At 41.2% G+C, this 22,576-nt stretch overlaps 1 protein-coding gene across 2 annotated transcripts in view; it reads right to left on the reverse strand.

Moving 5' to 3' along the window:
- Positions 1 to 19,421, reverse strand: part of LOC147337117 (protein NLRC3-like) — a 310,085-nt gene extending 290,664 nt beyond the window's left edge. Inside the window, exons 1-7 of one of the 2 annotated variants that reach the window (XM_086285760.1) lie at positions 19,165 to 19,421; positions 18,898 to 18,939; positions 16,132 to 17,926; positions 14,764 to 14,937; positions 14,377 to 14,550; positions 14,027 to 14,200; positions 8,540 to 8,713 (exon numbers count right to left, since the gene is read on the reverse strand). In XM_086285760.1, coding sequence (XP_086141886.1) covers positions 8,540 to 8,713; positions 14,027 to 14,200; positions 14,377 to 14,550; positions 14,764 to 14,937; positions 16,132 to 17,926; positions 18,898 to 18,939; positions 19,165 to 19,414 — 2,783 coding nt within the window. In that variant the 5' untranslated portion in view covers positions 19,415 to 19,421. Of the gene's footprint in view, positions 1 to 8,539; positions 8,714 to 14,026; positions 14,201 to 14,376; positions 14,551 to 14,763; positions 14,938 to 16,131; positions 17,927 to 18,897; positions 18,940 to 19,160 lie in introns of both variants that reach the window. The other variant, XM_086285757.1, reaches the window with a different exon arrangement.
- Positions 19,422 to 22,576: the final 3,155 nt, after the last annotated feature.

The raw sequence follows: 22,576 nt of genomic DNA on the forward strand, positions 1-22,576 counted from the left end.
ATAACAACAGATGGAGCGCCATCAATGACAGGGAGGAAAAATGGACTGGTGGCACAAAACAAACTGGAAGAGGAAGGCGTGGAGGAGGCCATTGCTCTGCACTGCATCATCCATCAGCAGGTCCTTTGCAGCAAATGCCTGAAGTTTGACAATGTGATGTCTATTGTTGTGAAATGCATCAACCAAATCAGATCCAGGGGCTTAAAGCACCGAAGGTTCTGTGCTTTTTTAGAGGAAATGGAGTCAGAATATGGGGATGTGCTCGACTTCACTGAGGTACGTTGGCTCAGCAGGGGAAATGTATTAAAGAGACTTTTTGAGTTGAGAGCAGAAGTGAAGCCTTCATGGAGAAGGATGGAGTTAGTGTTCCTGTGCTAACTGATCCCAAATGGCTCATGGACTCAGCTTTTCTTGTTGATATGACACATGAGCTTAATGTACTGAACAAGACGTTACAAGGCCAGGGGCAACTTGTCAGTGCTGCCTATGACAACGTGAGAGCATTCTCCACAAAACTGGCGCTCTGGAAAGCTCAGCTCTCTCAGACAAACCTTTGCCATTTCCCAGCATGCAAGGCACTCGTGGATGCAGGCACACCATTCAGTGCTGACGAGTATGTTGATGTCATTTTGAGGCTACAGGAGGAATTTGATCACAGATTTGCTGACTTCAAGACACACAGAGCCACCTTTCACATTTTTGCGGACCCCTTCTCCTTTGATGTGCAAGATGCCCCTTCTGTGCTTCAAATGGAGCTCATTGAGCTGCAGTGCAACTCTGAACTCAAAGCAAAGTTCAGGGAGGTGAGTGGAAAAGCAGACAAGCTTGGACAATTTTTGAGAGACTTGAGCCCTAGTTTCCCTCGGCTTTCCCGAATGTTCAAGCGGACCATGTGCCTTTTTGGTAGCACATACTTGTGCCAAAAGCTCTTCTCCACTTTGAACTTCAATAAGTCCAAGTACAGGTCCAGACTTACGGATGATCATCTTCAAGACATACTGAGGGTCGCAACTGCTTCCTCCCTCAGGCCAAATCTGGCTCGGCTATGCGAGAGGAAACGCTGCCAGGTCTCTAGCAGCAAGGAGTAGGCAAGAGAAGCCATGTTCAGAAGAACAGTTCATTTTCTACAGTGTTCCATTCATGTTCAGAAGAAGGTTATAGAACTGTTAATACAGACATTTCAATCTAAATACAGCAGATATAGAAGACTGAAAGAAACACATAAGTTCACTGACTAAAAATATCTTATTATTATTTTATTTATGTATTACAGATTGATTTTTTTTCTTATTAACACTTACACCCCCGGAGAGCAGTCATTTCGGGGTAGTACCTTAGACCCCCGCGGAGTCATCATTTTGCGTTTCTACCTTTAAAAGCCGGAGAGCAGTCAAATGCTGGAAGTGGAAGCTAAATTGGCTAGTCATTCATATGTATATTGGGTCGTTACCTAGGAATTCTGGAGGGAGGGGATTGGGGGAGAAATCAACACACATGAGTCTAGGTCCTCCTTTGTTGCTGACATTTATTGATAAAAACAGTAGTTTCATTTCATGTTATTTCCTTTTTCATTTCAAGCAAGGAAGTGGATGTAGTTAGTAAGTAAGATATTTCAGACATTATTCTGACACAGAGGAGGAGATACTGGAATTATAATTAGTATCTATGCATGCATTTGTGATTTTGTTTGACCTTCCCATTGCTTACAGTACAAAAAACCAACCATTTGTACACATATGTACTAATAATAATAAAAAGTGAGTGCAACACTGCAACCCGTCACCCCGTCGTTCAGTGGTCGTTGATCAGTGGTCCATTGTGGCACCATTCAGAGCACTGGTACAATAGTACCAGCAAGATATGGGAAGACATTGCAAATGTACTTGGATTTTAGGTTGCAAGCCACCCAAAACTTGATCCCAAACTTGTCAGGTTTACTTGCAAACACTTGGAGTGTTTCAGTATGCCATCTTAGGGAGAACTCAACACACATGTAGGTCCTTTGTTGCTGACATTTATTGATGAAAATAGAAAAAAAACCAACCGTTTGTACACATGTTTACAAATAATAACAAAAATTGAGTGAGTACATTACAACATTTTCAGCAATCACTCACAATCCTGGCACTGCCACGGTATCTGTCGCCTGCATTTACCACATGTGTACCTGTAGCAGTGAACACATCGCACAGTGGCCTGATTTTTTTTGCATCTGTGTTTGACCTGACACGTGGCCCTTTTTCCAGGGCTCGGTGTGGAGGGTTGTGTCCGAAGCAACTGTTCTTTTCTTTCCTTCTTCGCAGCTACATGAGAGTGAGCCAATTCGGTTGCAAGGGCTACCAGGAAGTCCACCCGTCTTTCCTTCGTCCCGGTGCATTCTTGATACAGCACATGTGCATTCAGTGCTGCCATGTCAATCATGTTATAAAACACGGCAACTGGCCAGCGCCGTGTTCCTTTGCGGACAGTGTACTCCCGAACCATCTGGTCCATCACATCCACGCCACACTTTGTCTTGTTGTAAAGGGTGACAGTGTTTGGCTTCCTTTTGGTAGTGTTTTCGGTCTGAACCACGCTGTGCATGCTGCTAAGAATATATACTGTCTTCTTCCGTTTGGCCGCATACGCCGTCAGCGTGGCAGCAGAGGTTGAAAACACCTAAGAAATAAGATAAATTGTTAATTCCATAGCCCTTTTACACACAATGAAACACATAAACATAGAACCACAAAAGACCTGCAACATACCTGAGTGGTGAATTCATTGCGATCTGTCTGTCTAGTGGATTGAGGAATTTCCCTGCGAATCTTGTTGACTGTGCCGAGGATGGTGGTTTTCCGTCTAAGAAGTTTTTGCGCAAGTGAAAGCGATGTGAAAAAATTGTCAGTGGTAACATTTCTGCCCTTGTCCAGGAATGGTTCCATCAGCCTCATAACTACATTTTCGGAAAGTCTCTCCCCAGTGGGACGATTGGGGTCCTTGCCAAGATATGGGAAGACATTGCAAATGTACTTGGATTTTAGGTCGCAAGCCACCCAAAACTTGATCCCAAACTTGTCCGGTTTACTGGCAATATACTGCAGGAAACTGCACCGAGTTTTTGATGGGAAAAGCTGTTCATCAACGGTGATATGTAGACCAGGGTTGTAGCACGTGATGCAGTTGGTGACAAATGATCCCCACACACTGGAAATTGCTGCGAACTTATCAGTCTTTGCTCGATCACAGCGGGTGGACTTGTCATCAAAGCGTAGGTGTTGCATGATGTCTTGGAAGCGGTTTCGTGCCATAGTTCCAATTATCTGTGGGTTTCCCAGGTTTGCTGACCAGCAGTCATTTACAGATGGAACCCTGTAAACCCCCCGCAAGATGACAATAGCAATAAATGCCATTAGTTCAGGGAGGTCCATGAACCAACAAACATGCTCCGTTTGCTGTGCATGTTGAATAGTCCATTCTTGAATGCTACGAAGCATGTCAAGAGTGATGAAACACAGGAAGCTCTGAAGGCGACTCAAGATACTTCTCCTGGCCTTAGCCGTTGGCTCTCCATCTGCAGCGTACGGTTCTATAGGGGTGAAAGGGAGACGGGTCCCCACATGTTCTTCACGCCACACTGTGCCATCTTTCGCTGTCTCAGTCCCCAAACAAGCTCTCTTTTTCGGTGGAGAAGCAGTCTCCTCATCTGCAGTGTGAACAAATTCAAATTGTGAGCAATGGGAAGGTCAAACAAAATCACAAATGCATGCATAGATACTAATTATAATTCCAGTATCTCCTCCTCTGTGTCAGAATAATGTCTGAAATATCTTACTTACTAACTACATCCACTTCCTTGCTTGAAATGAAAAAGGAAATAACATGAAATGAAACTAACCGGAAGACTGATCAGACAGCTCTGAGTCCGAATCCGGCTGAACTTCTAGGTCTTCTCCATCCGAGTCACAAGGGTCGACTTCCGCCAGGATCATTTCCAACGCCTGCTGGGTGGTGAGTCTTCTCTGCATTTTCTTTCCTTGGAGAGGAGGTCCGTACACCACAGGATTCTTCAGGGCAATGAAGGGTTAGGCTAAGTGCAGTGAGATTGTATCATATATATACCCTTGATCACAATTGATCAGTGGGGTCAGGTCACACTGATCAGCGGGGTCACACCCCCGTCGTTCAGTGGTCGTTGATCAGTGGTGCCACAATGGACCACAGAACGACGGGGTGACGGGTTTCCTGCAGTATATTGCAAGTAAACCTGACAAGTTTGGGATCAAGTTTTGGGTGGCTTGCAACCTAAAATCCAAGTACATTTGCAATGTCTTCCCATATCTTGCTGGTACTATTGTACCAGTGCTCTGAATGGTGCCACAATGGACCACTGATCAACGACCACTGAACGACGGGGTGATGGGTTGCAGTGTTGCACTCACTTTTTATTATTATTAGTACATATGTGTACAAATGGTTGGTTTTTTGTACTGTAAGCAATGGGAAGGTCAAACAAAATCACAAATGCATGCATAGATACTAATTATAATTCCAGTATCTCCTCCTCTGTGTCAGAATAATGTCTGAAATATCTTACTTACTAACTACATCCACTTCCTTGCTTGAAATGAAAAAGGAAATAACATGAAATGAAACTACTGTTTTTATCAATAAATGTCAGCAACAAAGGAGGACCTAGACTCATGTGTGTTGATTTCTCCCCCAATCCCCTCCCTCCAGAATTCCTAGGTAACGACCCAATATACATATGAATGACTAGCCAATTTAGCTTCCACTTCCAGCATTTGACTGCTCTCCGGCTTTTAAAGGTAGAAACGCAAAATGATGACTCCGCGGGGGTCTCAGGTAGAAGCCTTCTTGACTTGACTGCTCTCCGGCTTTTAAAGGTAGAACGGTAGAAGCTGGGAATTCCAGTGTTAATTCTTAATTTGTTTATTCATTTTTCATATTTTGTGTTAAAAAATAAAAATAAAGAGATTTGAGAAGATTGGAATTTTTTAACCATGCCTTTCTTGTGGAAAACCTAATGCGGCCCAGCCTCACCCAGACTCTGCCTGCAGCGGCCCCCAGCTAAATTGAGTTTGAGACCTCTGTCCTACACCATAAATCAGTAAGAGAGGGTACGACCTCTCTCATGGCCCCAAGTGGTGTGTGCATGCCAGAGCACTCTGGAAGGCACACAGAGTCTTTACAGACTACTCAGGATCAAACCTCTATCATCATGCAATCGATTATACAACTCTAAGCATATATGAGTAAATATTTCTAAGCATAAATGACAATCAACAATATAAACCTTACAGCTGGTTTTAATAACAGAATTCATTTGTTTCTCAAACGAGAAAGAGCTATCGAGAAACACTCCTAAATCTTTAGTTCTGAACTTTTCCAGTGGGCCAAGGTCAACATTATCTGCTAATGCTAAATAGGCTGCCGTTATTAACTAATGCTAATTTGACATGAATTAGCTAACACTTACTTTTTTTAACAATGTGAGTAGCTAATGCTAACACTATTTCCCTTAACTTTATAACAATGTGAACGGCTAATGCTAACACTCTTTTTCCTAGCATTACAACATCTGAGCTGCTAATGCTAAGTAGGCTGCCATTAGCACCTACGTCTAATTTAAGGCAAATACGCATTAGACCCTAATGCTCATATCGTTTTCCTTTGCTTTATAACAATATGAGCAGCTACTGCTAAATAGCATTAGCTAATAACAGCAGTCTAATTTAATGCAAGTTAGCCTCATTTGCATTACAACGATGTGAGGAATTAACGCTAAGTATGCTGCCATTAGTGGCTAATTCTAATTAGGGGTGAATAAATATTACCAGCTAATGCTAATATCATATTCTCTTCCCTTTTAACAATGTGAGCAGCTAGTGCTAGGTAGGCTGATGCTAGCAGCTAATGCTAAAGCTAATTTAATGTGAATTAGCATCACATTAGTGAGGAGTTAATGCTAAGTAGACTGCCATTAGCAGGTAATGCTAATTTTAGGTGAATAGGAATTGGCAGATAATGCTAATACCATATTTTCTTGCTTTATAACAATGTGACCAGCTAATGCTATGTAGGTTGCCGTTATTAGCTAATACTAATTTGAGGTGAATTAGCATTATCCCCTTATGCTAACAATGTTTTTTCTTACTTTTTAACAATACAAGTAGCTAATGTGAACACTTTTTTTTTTATTCAATTCTAATTTTTCCCTTGCGATGTGAAGAGTTAATGCTAAATAGGATGCCATTAGTGGCTAATTCTAATTTTAGATGAGAAAGCATTAGAAGCTAATGCTAATACCATATTTTCTTGCTTTATATCAATATTAGTAGGTAATGCTAAGTACGTAGCCATTATTAGCTAATGCTAATTTAGGTGAATTAGCATTATCCACTAATGCTAACACTGTTTTTGCCAACTCTTTTCCCTTGCATTATAACAATATGAGCAGCTAATACTAAGAAGGCTGCCATTATTAGGTAATGCTAATTATTATGTGTGTTAGCATTATCCGCTGCTGCTAGCAATGTTTTATCTTACCTTTTAACAATATCAGCAGCTAATGCTAACACTACTTTAATTTCAGTTAAACCTACTTAGCATTAATTAACTTCATTTAGCATTAAGAAGTTTTTGCTATAGGCTACCATTAGTGGCTAATGCTAATTTTAGGTGAATAATGTGAGCAGCTACTGCTAAGAACGCTGGTTATTAGGTAATGCTAATTTGATGCGAGTTAGCATTACCCGATAATGCTAACACTTTTCCCTTCCCTTTTAATAATGTGAGCAACTAGTGCTAAGTAGGCTGATGTTAGCAGCTAATGCTAATTTGATGTGAATTAGCATTGTATTAGTGAGGAGGTAATGTTAAGTAGATTGCCATTAGTCGCTAATGCTAATTTTAGGTAAATAGAAATTGGCCGCTAATGCTCATACCATATTTTCTTGCCTTATAACAATGTGACCAGCTAATGCTAAGCAGGTGCCATTATTAGCTAATACTAATTTGAGATGAATTAGCATTATCCGCTTATGCTAACAATGTTTTTTCTTACTTTTTAACAATACGCCATTAGTGGCTAATTCTAATTTTAGATGAAAAAGGATTAACAGCTAATGCTCATACTGTTTGCTTTGTAAGAATGACAGCAGCTAATGATATGAAGTCTACCGTTATTAACTAATGCTAATTTGATGAGAATTAGCATTATCCGATAATGGTAACTCTTTTCCCCTGCATTATAACAATGTCAGGAGTTAATGCTAAGTAGACTGCCATTAGGGGCTAACTCTAATTAGGGGTGAATAATTATTAGCAGCTAATACTAATACCGTTTTCTCTTTTTCCTTATAACAACTTGAGCAGCTAATGCTAATTTGATGCGAATTAGCATTATATTAGTGAGCAGTTAATGCTAAGTAGGTTGCCATTATTAACTAATACTACGTTGACGTGAATTAGCATTATGCGCTACTGCTAATACTGTTTTCTCTTACTTATTAAAAATGATAGTAGCTAATACTAATACTCTTTTCCGTTGGGTAACAACAAAGTGAGGAATTAATGCTAAGTTGGCTGCTTTTAGCGGCTTATTCTAATTAGGGGTGAATAATTATTAGCAGCAAATGCTAATACCGTTTTCTCTTTCCTTATAACAATATGAGCAGTTAATGCTAATTTGATGTAAATTAGCATTATATTAGTGAGGAGTTAATGCTAAGTAGGCTGCCATTAGCAGCTAAAGGTAATTTGAGGTGAATAAGCACTAGTAGCTAATGCCAATACCCTTTTCTCTTGTGTTATAATGATGTGAAACGTTAATATTGTTCTCAAACAACAGAATGAGAATGAAATATTGATTCTAACAGGGCCCATAAACAGCATTAGCTTAGCAGCATTAGCTTATCAGAGTCTCCATCATGGTCACACAAATCCTTAGCGGAGCAAAGTGGCCTACTTAGCAATAGCTGCTGTAGAAAGCAAAGGGAAAACAGTATTAGCATTAGCTGCTAAATGTGCACTTGAGAACAAATCTATTGTGAATTCAGCCGTGAATGTAGTGTTTCCAGTAAGCTTCCATTTCCAAATGTTAGCTGCTCCTGTCTGCCTCTTTGTCACACACACAGACTGAAATGATTCACAGCCTTGTTTCATCCTTCTGTCAGTGTCACTGACTGTCACTGTGACTGTGGACATACAGCATGGGAAACACACACATGGCTGATACTTGTATCTAAAGTTACAAAATGTTGTCTCTGTCCAAATATTACCTAACTGTAAGTCTACTTTTAATGAAACTCTCAACATGACTTATCAGTTATCATTAATGTTCCTGCAAACAGACTCCTTGAAGACCCCCTACATAAATATCCATGTACTATCCAGCTAGACTAGTGTGTCTGTCCCTGAAAATATTCCTGCATGTGTGATTGTTCATGTCTCATCTGCAGGAAACAAACAGGAAGTGAGTAAAGGACACAGGAAATGTTTCCAGCTCTTCCTCCTATATCAGACATTCTCTCCATACCTGAGAGTGTCCAGTCTCCAGCCTGGATCCTTCAGTCCAGCCGACAGAAGCTTCATTCCTGAGAGACCTGGATGATTGTAGCTCAGATCCAGCTCTCTCAGAAGGGAGGGGTTGGAGCTCAGAGCTGAGGCCAGAGAAGTACAGCCTTCCTCTGTGATCAGACAGCCTGACAGACTGCAGACACACAAAACAACAATCCATCTGTTATCCATCTCTATAGCAGCATAACTAAGGGATGGTTCAGGGTCACCTGATCCAGCTCGAAGCTTTATCAAAAAGGAAAGTTTGAAGCTGATCTTCAAAGTAGAGAGGGTGTCTGTCTCCTGAACTCAAACTGGGAGCTGCTTCCACACCCAGTCCAACATAGCCAGGCTTTCTTTGTGTTTGCTGCTTTGATAAAACCTCAAATCCCAGTCAGAGATGGTGAGCATCATCACAGTGATGATCATTTCTCTGTTAACCCAGGCTTTCTGCTTCAGGATCTGTGCACGCTCACAGAACAAGGAGACCTTTAAACATCATTTCACTAAATGGATGGACTGAGCTCAGCCTACAGATGAACTGGATAAATAAAGATTTGACCTCAGTGTGCTCAGTGTTCCTGTCTATTCCTAACATATTCCTAACATGATAGCTGCACTTTAGAGCTCTAAAACTGGAACTGACACATATTTAAACTCCACATGTTACTCAGTACATTCAGTTCTGACACTCGCCCACAGTCCAACAAAGGAAACATGGAGATCACATCAGTTTGTCACCAAAGTCTAATTATTCCAGAGGGCAGTGTTGATACAACTAAAGTTATTTTTAAGCAAAGTTGAGTTTTTTATTGTCGGAGTACTTCAAGTCTGAAGTATCATTTAAATGCATTACACGCTGTTGATGGCAGCAAACAAACCACCCAAACAAACAGAGGTGGGAGGCTTGGGCAGACTACGTAGGATCAGCTTGTGGGAGGAGTCAGGATAAAACCAAAGAAAGACAAGCTAACAAACACCACAGTGAAGTGAGTAGCTACAAACTGCAGGCCGATTAGTGTTGTTGAAGAAGTCGGTCTGAGGAACGTTCTTAGGATCAACAAATGACCGCATGTATGAGCCTCCCTCAAGACGCACCATCACAAGAAGAACACATGAGCTGTAGAAAAAGGAGAGACTATGAAAGCCACGGCGTTACAACGTGCACCAGCTGTTGGTCTCTCTGGAGACTACTGGGCGTGGCTGGGTAACCATGGTTACTTGGGAGTTACAGTACATGATATTAATGAAGAGTGGGAGCTGCGTTCTATAGCAAACAATTTGTTATGAGGTAATCAGCTGATCTTAGTTTAACCGGAAGCCCTTCACAATAATTGCAATGCCTTTATTTTGTACAACTACCATCAGTTCGTCTGTACTGATGGTAACTTAAAGTCACACTAATGTCGTTTAGTTTCTATAGTTTATGTAGTGGAAGTATACTACAGTACCCTGATCACTGATAGGACAGATTTATGTAGATATACACCTTTGTGTTTAACATTACTGCATTATAGTGCTGTGATCTTGGACCTTATCAATGGTTATGTTAGCTATACCGACGTATGCATATAACTGGATATGTATCTTATCTATTCATCTTATTTGTCATGTATTTGTATTGTGTACTTCCTTTTTGTAAGAAACCACACACATGATCACAGCCGCAAGAATCAATCAGTGAAAGAATAAAGTGTCTCAAACCAAACCTTAAGCTCTTTATTCCACATGCTGGGATCATTTGGCCTTCAGTGGTGTTCTGGCTGACACACCGGAGTGACCAGAGTGCTAAAGAGTGAATCGGACACACCAGTGTCATCTCTGATATCTCCACTACATTTAATCGTCCTTCAGCTTGTGGCTGCCGTTAGCTGGTCTGCTAGTTAGCTGATTTGCTATTTAGCCGGTGTGCTAGTTAGCCAGTGTGCTAGTTAGCCGGTTCGCTAGTCAGCTGGTGTGCTGACCAGCGAACCAGTAGGTTACAAGATGAGCTTGTCTGTCTGATGAGCCAGCTCTCTCTGTCTTGGTCATTTTGTCCTTGGGCAAAACCTAACCTACCACTACAACTGTAGCTTACCTCCACCAGTGTGTGAATGTGAGAGTGAATGAATACAGGGAGTGCAGAATTATTAGGCAAATGAGTATTTTGTCCACATCATCCTCTTCATGCATGTTGTCTTACTCCAAGCTGTATAGGCTCGAAAGCCTACTACCAATTAAGCATATTAGGTGATGTGCATCTCTGTAATGAGAAGGGGTGTGGTCTAATGACATCAACACCCTATATCAGGTGTGCATAATTATTAGGTAACGTCCTTTCCTTTGGCAAAATGGGTCAAAAGAAGGACTTGACAGGCTCAGAAAAGTCAAAAATAGTGAGATATCTTGCAGAGGGATGCAGCAGTCTCAAAATTGCAAAGCTTCTGAAGCGTGATCATCGAACAATCAAGCGTTTCATTCAAAATAGTCAACAGGGTCGCAAGAAGCGTGTGGAAAAACCAAGGCGCCAAATAACTGCCCATGAACTGAGAAAAGTCAAGCGTGCAGCTGCCAAGATGCCACTTGCCACCAGTTTGGCCATATTTTGGAGCTGCAACATCACTGGAGTGCCCAAGAGCACAAGGTGTGCAATACTCAGAGACATGGCCAAGGTAAGAAAGGCTGAAAGACGACCACCACTGAACAAGACACACAAGCTGAAACGTCAAGACTGGGCCAAGAAATATCTCAAGACTGGTTTTTCTAAGGTTTTATGGACTGATGAAATGAGAGTGAGTCTTGATGGGCCAGATGGATGGGCCCGTGGCTGGATTGGTAAAGGGCAGAGAGCTCCAGTCCCACTCAGACGCCAGCAAGGTGGAGGTGGAGTACTGGTTTGGGCTGGTATCATCAAAGATGAGCTTGTGGGGCCTTTTCGGGTTGAGGATGGAGTCAAGCTCAACTCCCAGTCCTACTGCCAGTTTCTGGAAGACACCTTCTTCAAGCAGTGGTACAGGAAGAAGTCTGCATCCTTCAAGAAAAACATGATTTTCATGCAGGACAATGCTCCATCACACGCGTCCAAGTACTCCACAGCGTGGCTGGCAAGAAAGGGTATAAAAGAAGAAAAACTAATGACATGGCCTCCTTGTTCACCTGATCTGAACCCCATTGAGAACCTGTGGTCCATCATCAAATGTGAGATTTACAAGGAGGGAAAACAGTACACCTCTCTGAACAGTGTCTGGGAGGCTGTGGTTGCTGCTGCACGCAATGTTGATGGTGAACAGATCAAAACACTGACAGAATCCATGGATGGCAGGCTTTTGAGTGTCCTTGCAAAGAAAGGTGGCTATATTGGTCGCTGATTTGTTTTTGTTTTGTTTTTGAATGTCAGAAATGTATATTTGTGAATGTGGAGATGTTATATTGGTGTCACTGGTAAAAATAAATAAATGAAATGGGTATATATTTGTTTTTTGTTAAGTTGCCTAATAATTATGCACAGTAATAGTCACCTGCACACACAGATATCCCCCTAAAATAGCTAAAACTAAAAACAAACTAAAAACTACTTCCAAAAACATTCAGCTTTGATATTAATGAGTTTTTTGGGTTCATTGAGAACATGGTTGTTGTTCAATAATAAAATTATTCCTCAAAAATACAACTTGCCTAATAATTCTGCACTCCCTGTAGTGGGATTGTAAAGGGTCTTTGAGGGTCTCGAAAAGCGCTATATAAATGCAATCCATTATTATTATTAAGAGCATCTTTAGGCCTGACTGTGCTCATCCTTCCTCCAACCTCTCCTTACCAAAGATAACAACTACATCAGTATTAGCTCAATAACAATTTCTGCAATTCAATTGTGGACATTCATTTTTAAACCTTGTGTAAAACGATAAAACCTCAAAGTCTGAGCATTATTCTTTGTGCAAACAGCTCTTGCAGGTTCCCCCGGACTTAGGTTATTTTTATTATTTAATTACTTTCCTTTAAGCAGCTGTTCAGGCTACTAAACTCATCCCAGAAATAACAAGTGACACCATTAATAGTAGAGGTGGGAATCACCATACAACTCGCGATACGATATTATCACAATACTTAACGCACGATACGATATTATTGCGATTTTTTAAAATATTTTGCGATATTTAAATTCTGCACATAAAGGTAAACTTTATCAATATTCATTTTATCTAATATCAAAGTCTCACACTCAGTCTTTCTCTCATTTCAGTCAGTTTTATTGTTGACAAACTGAACGGTTTGTATTACAGTCTAGTCCAACTTAACTGAATGCAACCATCTGGTACAATTATAGCTATTCTGAACTATGCAATTTATGAAAACTATGCAGCCCCTTCAGCAACTGAAGAATTTGAAAGTAAATTTAAAAAAAATAAAATTTTACATTAAATAAAAAAGTTTCAAACTTAATTAAAATTAAACATGTCTTAAATTAAAATAAGTGAACTGTCATGTTTATTGCTGCCAAAAAAAAAGTTAAACACATTTGGACAGTGAAGGAATGTCAGGATTGTTGCTCAGAAAAAGGATCAACATGCTCTGAAGTCAACATGCTCTGACTCCAGAGCATGTTGACTTCAGAGAAAAAATTGTTTGTAACAAAATATCGATTTCTGCTGTCCCTGTATCGATACATTATTAGCAAACAAAATATCACGATACTACACAGTATCGATTTTTTCCCCCACCCCTAATTAATAGTGGAGCTAACTTTAACAGGTGAAACTGATTTGACCTATAAGGCTACTGCAGTTACTTCTTATCAGGTTTAGTAGGGAAGACATCTGGATGAGGTAGTTAGTAGTATGTAGTTAGTACCGGGCGACTCCCCTCCCCCACATCGGCACCAGAACCCTGTATTATCTACAGGGTAAGACTGCCTGTTTTATCAAACTATGGCCATTACTACTGTGATCATTTGCAGCCCAGTGTGCCGCTCTCTCTGCTGGGATGAACCACTGGAGCTCACCCAGTCATCCCTTTCTTTCTCTCAAGAAGAAGTGAAATAAATATATTTATTATGTTACGAGTCTAATATTCTTTAAATCAAACTGTAATGAATAAATCAAGCAAGAAGATTTGGTGGCTCCACGTGTTGTAGAAGAAAAGATAAACATCGCATTTTGAGAAATCAGCCTTTAAAATTAAGTACTGTGAATAAAAAACAAACAGCGAGCCAATCAGCAGTCGCCAATATCCTCCTAATTTCATTCACAAAGAAATCAAATATATATATTATGGGCCCAAAGGAGCCTAAATCTTTAAATTAGGCAGTGCATGAAGTATTTTTTTAAATAAACAGAGACATGACTATAACAACTTTTAGTAATTCAGAGTCCAATTATCCACTCAAATGTAAATAAAAGTTCACTTGACAGCTGTAAAAGTTACCTGTTTATACAATAATATAAATCACATTTCAAATGATCATCTGTGGAAAAGTTTGAATCCTGACCTGAGAGTTTCCACTGCACACTGTGAACTCTTTAGTCCAGCGGACAGAAGCTTCACTCCTGAATCCTGCAGGTCAGAGTTACTCAGGTCCAGCTCTCTCAGACTGGAGGACTGGGAGCTGAGGACTGAGGACAGAGCTTCACAGCTTCTCTCTGACAGGTTACAGCCACTCAGTCTGAAAAATAAAAGACAATCTATAAAACAAGTACTCATGTAGAGTTTGTTAATACATTTCACAACATTAAATGTTGACTTTCTATTTTTAAAGGAAACATAAACATACTAAGATACAACATCATATGTATGAACTTTAATTAATAATTCTAAAAACTAAATGTTTTCTGATCTGACCTCAGAGTATTCAGTTTACAGTTTAAACGTTGTAGTCCAGCAGACAGAAGCTTCACTCCTGAATCCTGTAGCTTTCTGATACTCAGGTCCAGCTCTGTCAGACTAGAGGACTGCGAGCTGAGAACTGAGGACAGAGCTTCACAGTTTTCCTCTGAGAGTTCACAGATGTTAAGTCTGAAGATAAAAACATGAATAAAGATTGTTGTTAAAGTGTAATCAAGGTGCAATAGCTTATTGTCTTGTGCTGAGCAGGTTAGTAAAACTTCTGTTTAACTTTGAAATGAATAAAAATGCTATGAAACAAGGATAACTGGATAAAGACATAAACAAAAACAAACATCAAACACATAAACAAACAGAACTAAACATAATACAAATTGATCTGACCTCAGAACATTCAGTTTGGCATGTGGACTCTCCACTGCAGCAGACAGAAGCTTTACTGCTGAAGCCTTCAGGCTGTCGGTACTCAGGTCCAGCTCTCTCAGACTACAGGACTGGGAGCTGACCACTGACAACAAATTTTCACAGCCTTTCTCTGAGACGTTACAGCTGCTCAGTCTGTGAGAGAAAGGAAAAAAACAAAAACAAAAAAAAACAAACAATATATGTGATCAAATTAAATTTGTTTATATGTTGAACCCTTTTTTTTTTTTAATTTATTTAAACCTATGAGACTATGAGTGCTACCAGTCCAGTGCACATGATTGGTACCTTGATGGTACCTTGCTCAGGGGTACCACAAGGTAACTATTCGGTGGATTCGACCCCTGACCTTATGATCATGGGGCGACCACTCTGCCTACTGAGCTAATAATTCTGTGTACACTATCATACAATATTAACTAAAACAATTATTTTAGAAAATTTTAGTAATTCAATAATCATGCTCATTACCTGTGTATTGTGAATAACACTGGATTTTAAACACTAGCTGTATAAAACTCTTCCTGTTAAAGGTGTGTATAAAGGAGATGAGCTGAAATGCAGACTTCATGGAGAATGTTTGCTGTCAGCATATATCAAAGACAAAGCAGAGATCCATCCAGTCTCTTCCACTAAGCCCACAGAGGGACAGACAACCACTCTCACTCACACCTGCATGAAGTTTAGATCACCAGGTAACCTAACTGCATGTCTGTGGACAGTGGGAAGAAACTGTAGAGGACCCAGAGTGAACCCACTGTAATTCTGTGATAACACTGGTTATGGAAGCCTTACAGTTACATATGGTTACTGACAAGAAACACGACCTTAGAGGCAATTTCAGTAATGAAGACCGAGTTTCTCCCTCCATACAGGATGAAAACATGACAGCACAGCAGAGATTTATATTTAAAAAGGGAGAGTGTGCACTGAAAGTGAGATACAAACTTGAACTTAAATTATGAACATCAGAAAAAGATGTAGGTGAAGTCTGGCAGGTGAAGTTTGTGCATTAGAATAAAACAACCAAACTCCTGGAGTTGGAGACAAATGAACAAGCTGAGGATAATAAACCTGTCAGAGGGGCTGAAGCATCAGAGCTCATGTTCTTATAGGCTGAGTCTGGATTGTCCTTTGATAAGAGTTACAGAACAAAGTGTGTTTTAGAAATGCTGGAGTGAAACATTAAAACTACCATATATTTACTGAGTGACTGATGATCATTTAATTCACTATTTTAAAAAAATGTTACAGTGCTCTTTGAACTCAGCATTTCTGATTTATTTCCCATGATTTTAACAATGAAGCGATGACAACATGTTTACTCACAGAGCTTTGTTGGAGGCTTTGACCACTGGCAGCATTCTCAGAAGAGCCTCCTCTGAAGCAGAGTATTTCTTGAAGTCAAACTCATCCAGATCTTCTTCTGATGACAGTAAGATGAAGGTCAGAGCTGAGCACTGAGCAGGAGACAGTTTACCTGTGGAGAGACTTCCTGAAGTCCTGTATTGTTGGATCTCCTCCACTAGAGAACGATCATTCAGTTCATTCAGACAGTGGATCAGATTGATGCTTTTCTCTGCAGACAGATCCTCACTGAGCTTCTTCTTGATGTACTGGACTGTTTCCTGATTGGTCTGTGAGCTACTTCCTGTCTGTGTCATCAGACCTCGTAGGAGAGTCTGATTGGTCTGCAGTGAAAGACCCAGGAGGAAGCGGAGGAACAAGTCCAGGTGTCCATTTGGACTCTGTAAGGCCTTGTCCACAGCACTCTGGTAGAAGTGTTTCTTTGCAGATTCTCCTGTTTCAGACTTCTGGGAGGTTGTTTGTTGTTGTTCCAGCAGATTGAGTCCAGAGTTGCTGAAGGTCAGATGGACATGAAGAGCAGCCAGAAACTCCTGAACACTCAGATGGATGAAGCAGAACACCTTGTACTGGTACAGTCCGCTCTCCTCTTTAAAGATCTGTGTGAACACTCCTGAGTACACTGAGGCTGCTCTGATATCGATGCCACACTCTGTCAGGTCTGATTCATAGAAGATCAGGTTTCCTTTCTGCAGCTGATCAAAAGCCAGTTTTCCCAGAGACTCCATCATCTTCCTGCTCTCTGGACTCCAGTGTGGATCTGTCTCAGCTCCTCCATCATACTTGACCTTCTTCACTTTGGCCTGAACCACCAGGAAGTGGATGTACATCTCAGTCAGGGTCTTGGGCAGCTGTCCTCCCTCTCTGGTTTCCAGCACATCCTCCAGAACTGTAGCAGTGATCCAGCAGAAGACTGGGATGTGGCACATGATGTGGAGGCTTCGTGATGTCTTGATGTGGGAGATGATCCTGCTGGCCTGCTCCTCATCTCTGAATCTCTTCCTGAAGTACTCCTCCTTCTGTGGGTCAGTGAACCCTCTGACCTCTGTCACCATGCCAACACAGTCAGGAGGGATCTGATTGGCTGCTGCAGGTCGTGTGGTTATCCAGAGGCGAGCAGAGGGAAGCAGTTTCCCCCTGATGAGGTTTATCAGCAGCACATCCACTGAGGTGGACTTTCTAGGGTCAGTTAGGATTGTAGTTTTGTGGAAGTCCAGAGGAAGTCGACACTCATCCAGACCATCAAAGATGAACACAACCTGGAAGTCTTCAAAGCTGCAGATTCCTGCTTCTTTGGTTTCAGTAAAGAAGTGATGAACAAGTCCCACCAAGCTGAACTTTTCCTCTTTCAGCACATTCAGCTCTCTGAAAGTGAATGGAAATATGAACTGGATGTCCTGGTTGGCTTTGTCTTCAGCCCAGTCCAGGCTGTATTTCTGTGTTAAGACTGTTTTCCCAATGCCAGCCACTCCCTTTGTAAGCACTGTTCTGATTGGTTCATCTCTTCCAGGTGTGTCTTTAAAGATGTCTTCTTGTCTGATGGTTGTTTCTGGTCTGTGTGGTTTCCTGGATGCTGTTTCAATCTGTCTGACCTCATGTTCATCATTGACCTCTGCAGTCCCTCCCTCTGTGATGTAGAGCTCTGTGTAGATCTGATTAAGGAGGGTTGGGTTTCCTGCTTTAGCGATGCCCTCAAACACACACTGGAACTTCTTCTTCAGTGCAGGTTTAAGTTTACGATGACACTTATGAAGAACATCTGAATTAAAAAAGCAGATATTTGTTAAGGTTTTTTGAAAAATGGTCCATTGACTTCCAGCAGGTATTTTTCCACAATAAAAGTAGAGACCATTTTTGGAAACAAATACTATTAAAAAATAAAACCCAGAAGTTTTATGCTGATATAAAATTGACGCAGGAACTGTAATTTTGGAGTGATACATTGAAGAATAGAGTATTGGCTACTTAAAAATTTGTTCAAAAGTAATTAAAAATTTTAAATCTTCTCAAGTCTGTAGACAAAAATAAAGATAAAGTTCATGTTGTAATACATTTTTTAGAAATCTGCATAATCCAGTTCGTCCTCCAACGTTACCTAAAGCTCTGAAACTTTGGCTTCTCTTTTAACTTGATGAACTTAATTAAAAATTGTAATTGTAATTAATTAATTAAAAACATTAAAAGTTAAGTCCAGGGCATAAATATTAGGTATCTGCTGTTAGATCCAGTGAAATAAGTTAGAAATATTAAACCAAAGAGATATTCATTCATTAGAGCTCAGACTTTACTCGTACTGCAGAGCTGAGGCTAGAGACATATCACTTTACTTAATAAAATGTGAATACATTTCTAAAAACTCTGGTTTAAAATTTAAACCATGAAGAGTGAAGGTCTAAATGTATCATAAGGCCTTAAAGCATGTCATGTATGACTATTTCTGAGTCCAAACATGTTAGATGTTTTTCTAGATTTCTTGTCATCTGCAATGAACCATAGTCACATCTCATCTAAAGCTCTGTAACCTCTGTCCTCTGTTTTAATGTTGTTTGCTGTTACATGCGGCGAAGTAAAGTTAGACATTATTAAACCAAACAACCTTTCATTTATTGGAGCTCTGACTTTAGTCATACAGCAGAGCTACTACATGGAAACAACCAGAGCTCTAATTGGTCAGCTCAGATCTGTTTCTGCCTTATTGATGTTTTTAGAGACAAACAAATGAATTCGTACCTTCTGACAAACGCGATGAAGCCTCCTGAGCTGAGGGACTTCCTGTTGGAAGAAAGTGCAGCTTGAATCACCAGTTGGTCTCTTTGATAATGAAAACCTCTATAGTTTCAAAATAATGTATTAATAATATTTGTACTCAAACATACATTGAAAAGAAAAGAAAAATTTAGAAAGTCTCAGTTTAATACATTTCATACAATAAATTGTGACAATGTGGTGTCTGCATATCACACGGAGTGTTTCGTGTTTCTTTTTCCTCTGACTGACCTTTATTCATTCTCCCTAAAATCGACTGGGCTACCTCCATCACACGGTCTGAATACACCTGCACCATCACATCTACTGTTTTCAGTCTGTCTGCGTTCTCCAGCTGGCACTTATAGATTTTGGTGAAGTCACCTCCAGGTTCATGCTGCAGGTAAAAGTGGAAAACCTTCAGCTCCTCTTCTCCCAAATTTCGCAACATTTCCAGGAGCTGCACTGGTGAGGGCTTCTCCATCTTTGATCTGTAAATCATGAGAACGTGACTCAGACAGTGAGTCTCATCACATGTTCTATCTACTTCTTTAGCAGATTACATCTCTACATCTCAATTATTTATAAGAAATTATTTTTTACTGTGATGGGAAAACTATCGCACCTCAAATGATACTGAATCAGTAATGAGTGTCATAAGTGTCACTGTGTTTATTTTGTCAGATGACCAGAGTTCAAAAAAGCAAACATAAAACACAAAAATCTAACTGAAAACTTCACAGTTACTGAAATCTATAAGAAAAAGAATTTATACTCTAGAGATAAGCGATAACTCTTTATTGCACAGTCATATCTAGTTCAATAGTACAACGAAACTGGAAACTGTCCCACGTCGGCACTACGCACAACTAAACACAACACAGTAACTTAAAGTGGATTTTTTTAAGTCCAAGAAAGGTATAAGCAAAAGAATGAGTGCATGTGGACATTGTTGATGTTGCTGTTACCCCCCAAAACGTCCAGGGAGGTAGCCAATCAGGTCAACTGAACCCTGAAGTGCCTTTTTGTGTGCCATGGTGCAGCTGGACAACCATACACATATGCAGCTAAAGTCAACAAAGATCAGCCTGGCATAACACCCCTGTTGTTCCAGGTGACAGATGGTGTTGTGGAGCGTTGTAAAATCTTCAGTTGATCTGTTAGCTCTGTATGCAAACTGGAGCGAGTGAGGGTGGCAGGCAGGACATGATGAGACATCGCACGAAGCACTTCATTATAACAGGGGTTAGAGCAGCTGATCGGTAGTCATTGAGGCTGCTAATGTTGGTGCGCTTTGGCAATGGGACAACGATGGCTGACTGGAGGGATGCAGGACTTGGACAGTGAAGTGTTGAAGATCCTAGTGAAGACCTCAGCCAGCTGGTCTGCTGTAGGTTTTATCCAATGTGTTTTCCCCCCTTGTTGCACATTTAATATGCTGTTCAAATATGTGGTCAGCATGGTTGAAGTCCCCAGCTATAATGTGCACTGCATCAGGATGGGAGTTCTGCTGACTGCTTATTGGCTTGTGCAGCTCCTGCATGTCTACAGTCCTTGTGTTACAGGTGGCCTTCAGATTGAGAGCGTCCTTTGCAAACATCTCCAGTGGCATCAGATAACTTGCGCATTTCACATAAAATTTCACATAAGATTTCATAGTGGCACATAAAGCTCAGCCTGTAAATAAATGTGCAGAGCAATCACTTCACTTGTAAAATAAAACACATATTTCTACTAACAAATTGTTTCTGTATCCCATTTGTACAAAATTAAATAAGAAATTCTTCACAGAATACGTGAACTTTGGGGCTCAACAAGTTAAGGACAGAAACATGGGAAAACTCAACACTCTACAAAAAGTAACATTTATAATAAAATAAAAATATCAGTGGCAATAAAATAAGCACGGGTTACACTCTCCCTCTCTTTCCATCATGCGTGCTGTCCAAATATCAGCTGCTTCTTTCTGCTTCATCTCAGTGTCAGCTGAGAGAATGACAAACTCACTATGTGTCAACATTTGATGGATGATGACACAGAAATGTGAAATGATATTGAACTAAATGTGTCCTAATGATAACGAGAAGCTTTGATGAGTTGTGACTGTCTGAGGTATTACTAGGATGTAGAAACACTGGGGCTCAGCCCAGCCCTGACATCTTTGCTGTTTTCACTTGATAACTGCAGCTGTTTAAAGTTATTAAGTGTATTTGACAGTAAAGTGAACGCCTCCCTCCTCTTTCTTGGGTTTCTGATGCCTGAGGTACTCACTGAGCACGCTGTCAGTTGGGGCCATCTTCGTGATGTATTCTTGGATGTTCGTTGTCTCATCCTGGACTGTGGTGCTTCCCTCTCTTTGTTACCATTCGACTACACTTCTCCAGTCCGAACGACATTCCAATGTCATTGCTGTATAGCCTGGTAGCGTGGATCAGTGAACCGATGTCTCGTTCACTCTTGGCATACAGCTTGATGTCATCCATGTACAGGAGGTGGCTGACAACTGCTCCGTTCCGTAGTCGGTATCCGTAGCCAGTCTTGTTAATGATCTCACTGAGGGGGTTCAGGCCTATGCAGAACAGCAGTGGGGACAGAGCATCTCCTTGGTAGATCCCGCACTTGATGGTAACTTGTGCTATGGGCTTCAGGTTGGCCTCTAGTGTTGTACGCCACATCCCCATTGAGTTCCTGATGAAGGCTCTTAGGGTCCTGTTGATCTTGTATAGGTCTAGGCATTCCAGGATCCAGGTGTGGGGCATTGAGTCATAGGCCTTCTTGTAATCAATCCAGGCAGTGCACAGGTTGGTCAGTCTGGTACTGCAGTCTCGGCTGACTGCTCGGTCTACCAGTAGCTGGTGTTTTGCGCCTCTGGTATTCTTGCCAATCCCTTTCTGTGTCATGTATTGACCCATGTGCCTGTTCATCTTAGCCTTAGCTTCCATGTGGTGCTGAGGCAGGTTATTGGTCGGTAGTTGGATGGGACCGGTCCCATGAAACGAAAAAAAGAAAAAAAAACCGAAAAAAAAAAAACCCACCCAGCACGCCCCTGTGGGCGGTTTATCCTTCAAGCTCGGGTCCTCTACCAGAGGCCTGGGAGCTTGAGGGTCCTGCGCAGTATCTTAGCTGTTCCCAGGACTGCGCTCTTCTGGACAGAGATCTCCAATGTTGTTCCCGGGATCTGCTGGAGCCACTCGCCTAGCTTGGGAGTCACCGCACCTAGTGCTCCGATTACCACGGGGACCACCGTTACCTTCACCCTCCACATCCTCTCGAGCTCTTCTCTGAGCCCTTGGTATTTCTCCAGCTTCTCGTGTTTCTTCTTCCTGATATTGCTGTCATTCGGAACCGCTACATCGATCACTACGGCCGTCTTCTTCTGTTTGTCTACCACCACTATGTCCGGTTGGTTAGCCACCACCATTTTGTCCGTCTGTATCTGGAAGTCCGACAGGATCTTAGCTCGGTCATTCTCCACCACCCTTGGGGACATCTCCCATTTTGACCTCGGGACTTCCAGGTTATACTCGGCACAGATGTTCCTGTACACTATGCCGGCCACTTGGTTATGGCGTTCCATGTATGCCTTGCCTGCTAGCATCTTGCACACTGCTGTTATGTGCTGGATTGTCTCTGGGGCATCTTTACACAGCCTGCACCTGGGGTC

Source organism: Aulonocara sp. 'chitande type north' Nkhata Bay, linkage group LG3, assembly GCF_057382095.1.
Source record: "Aulonocara sp. 'chitande type north' Nkhata Bay isolate Kocher_YH1m ecotype deep benthic linkage group LG3, A_spYH_male_GT1.1, whole genome shotgun sequence".
NCBI lineage: Eukaryota > Metazoa > Chordata > Actinopteri > Cichliformes > Cichlidae > Aulonocara > Aulonocara sp. 'chitande type north' Nkhata Bay.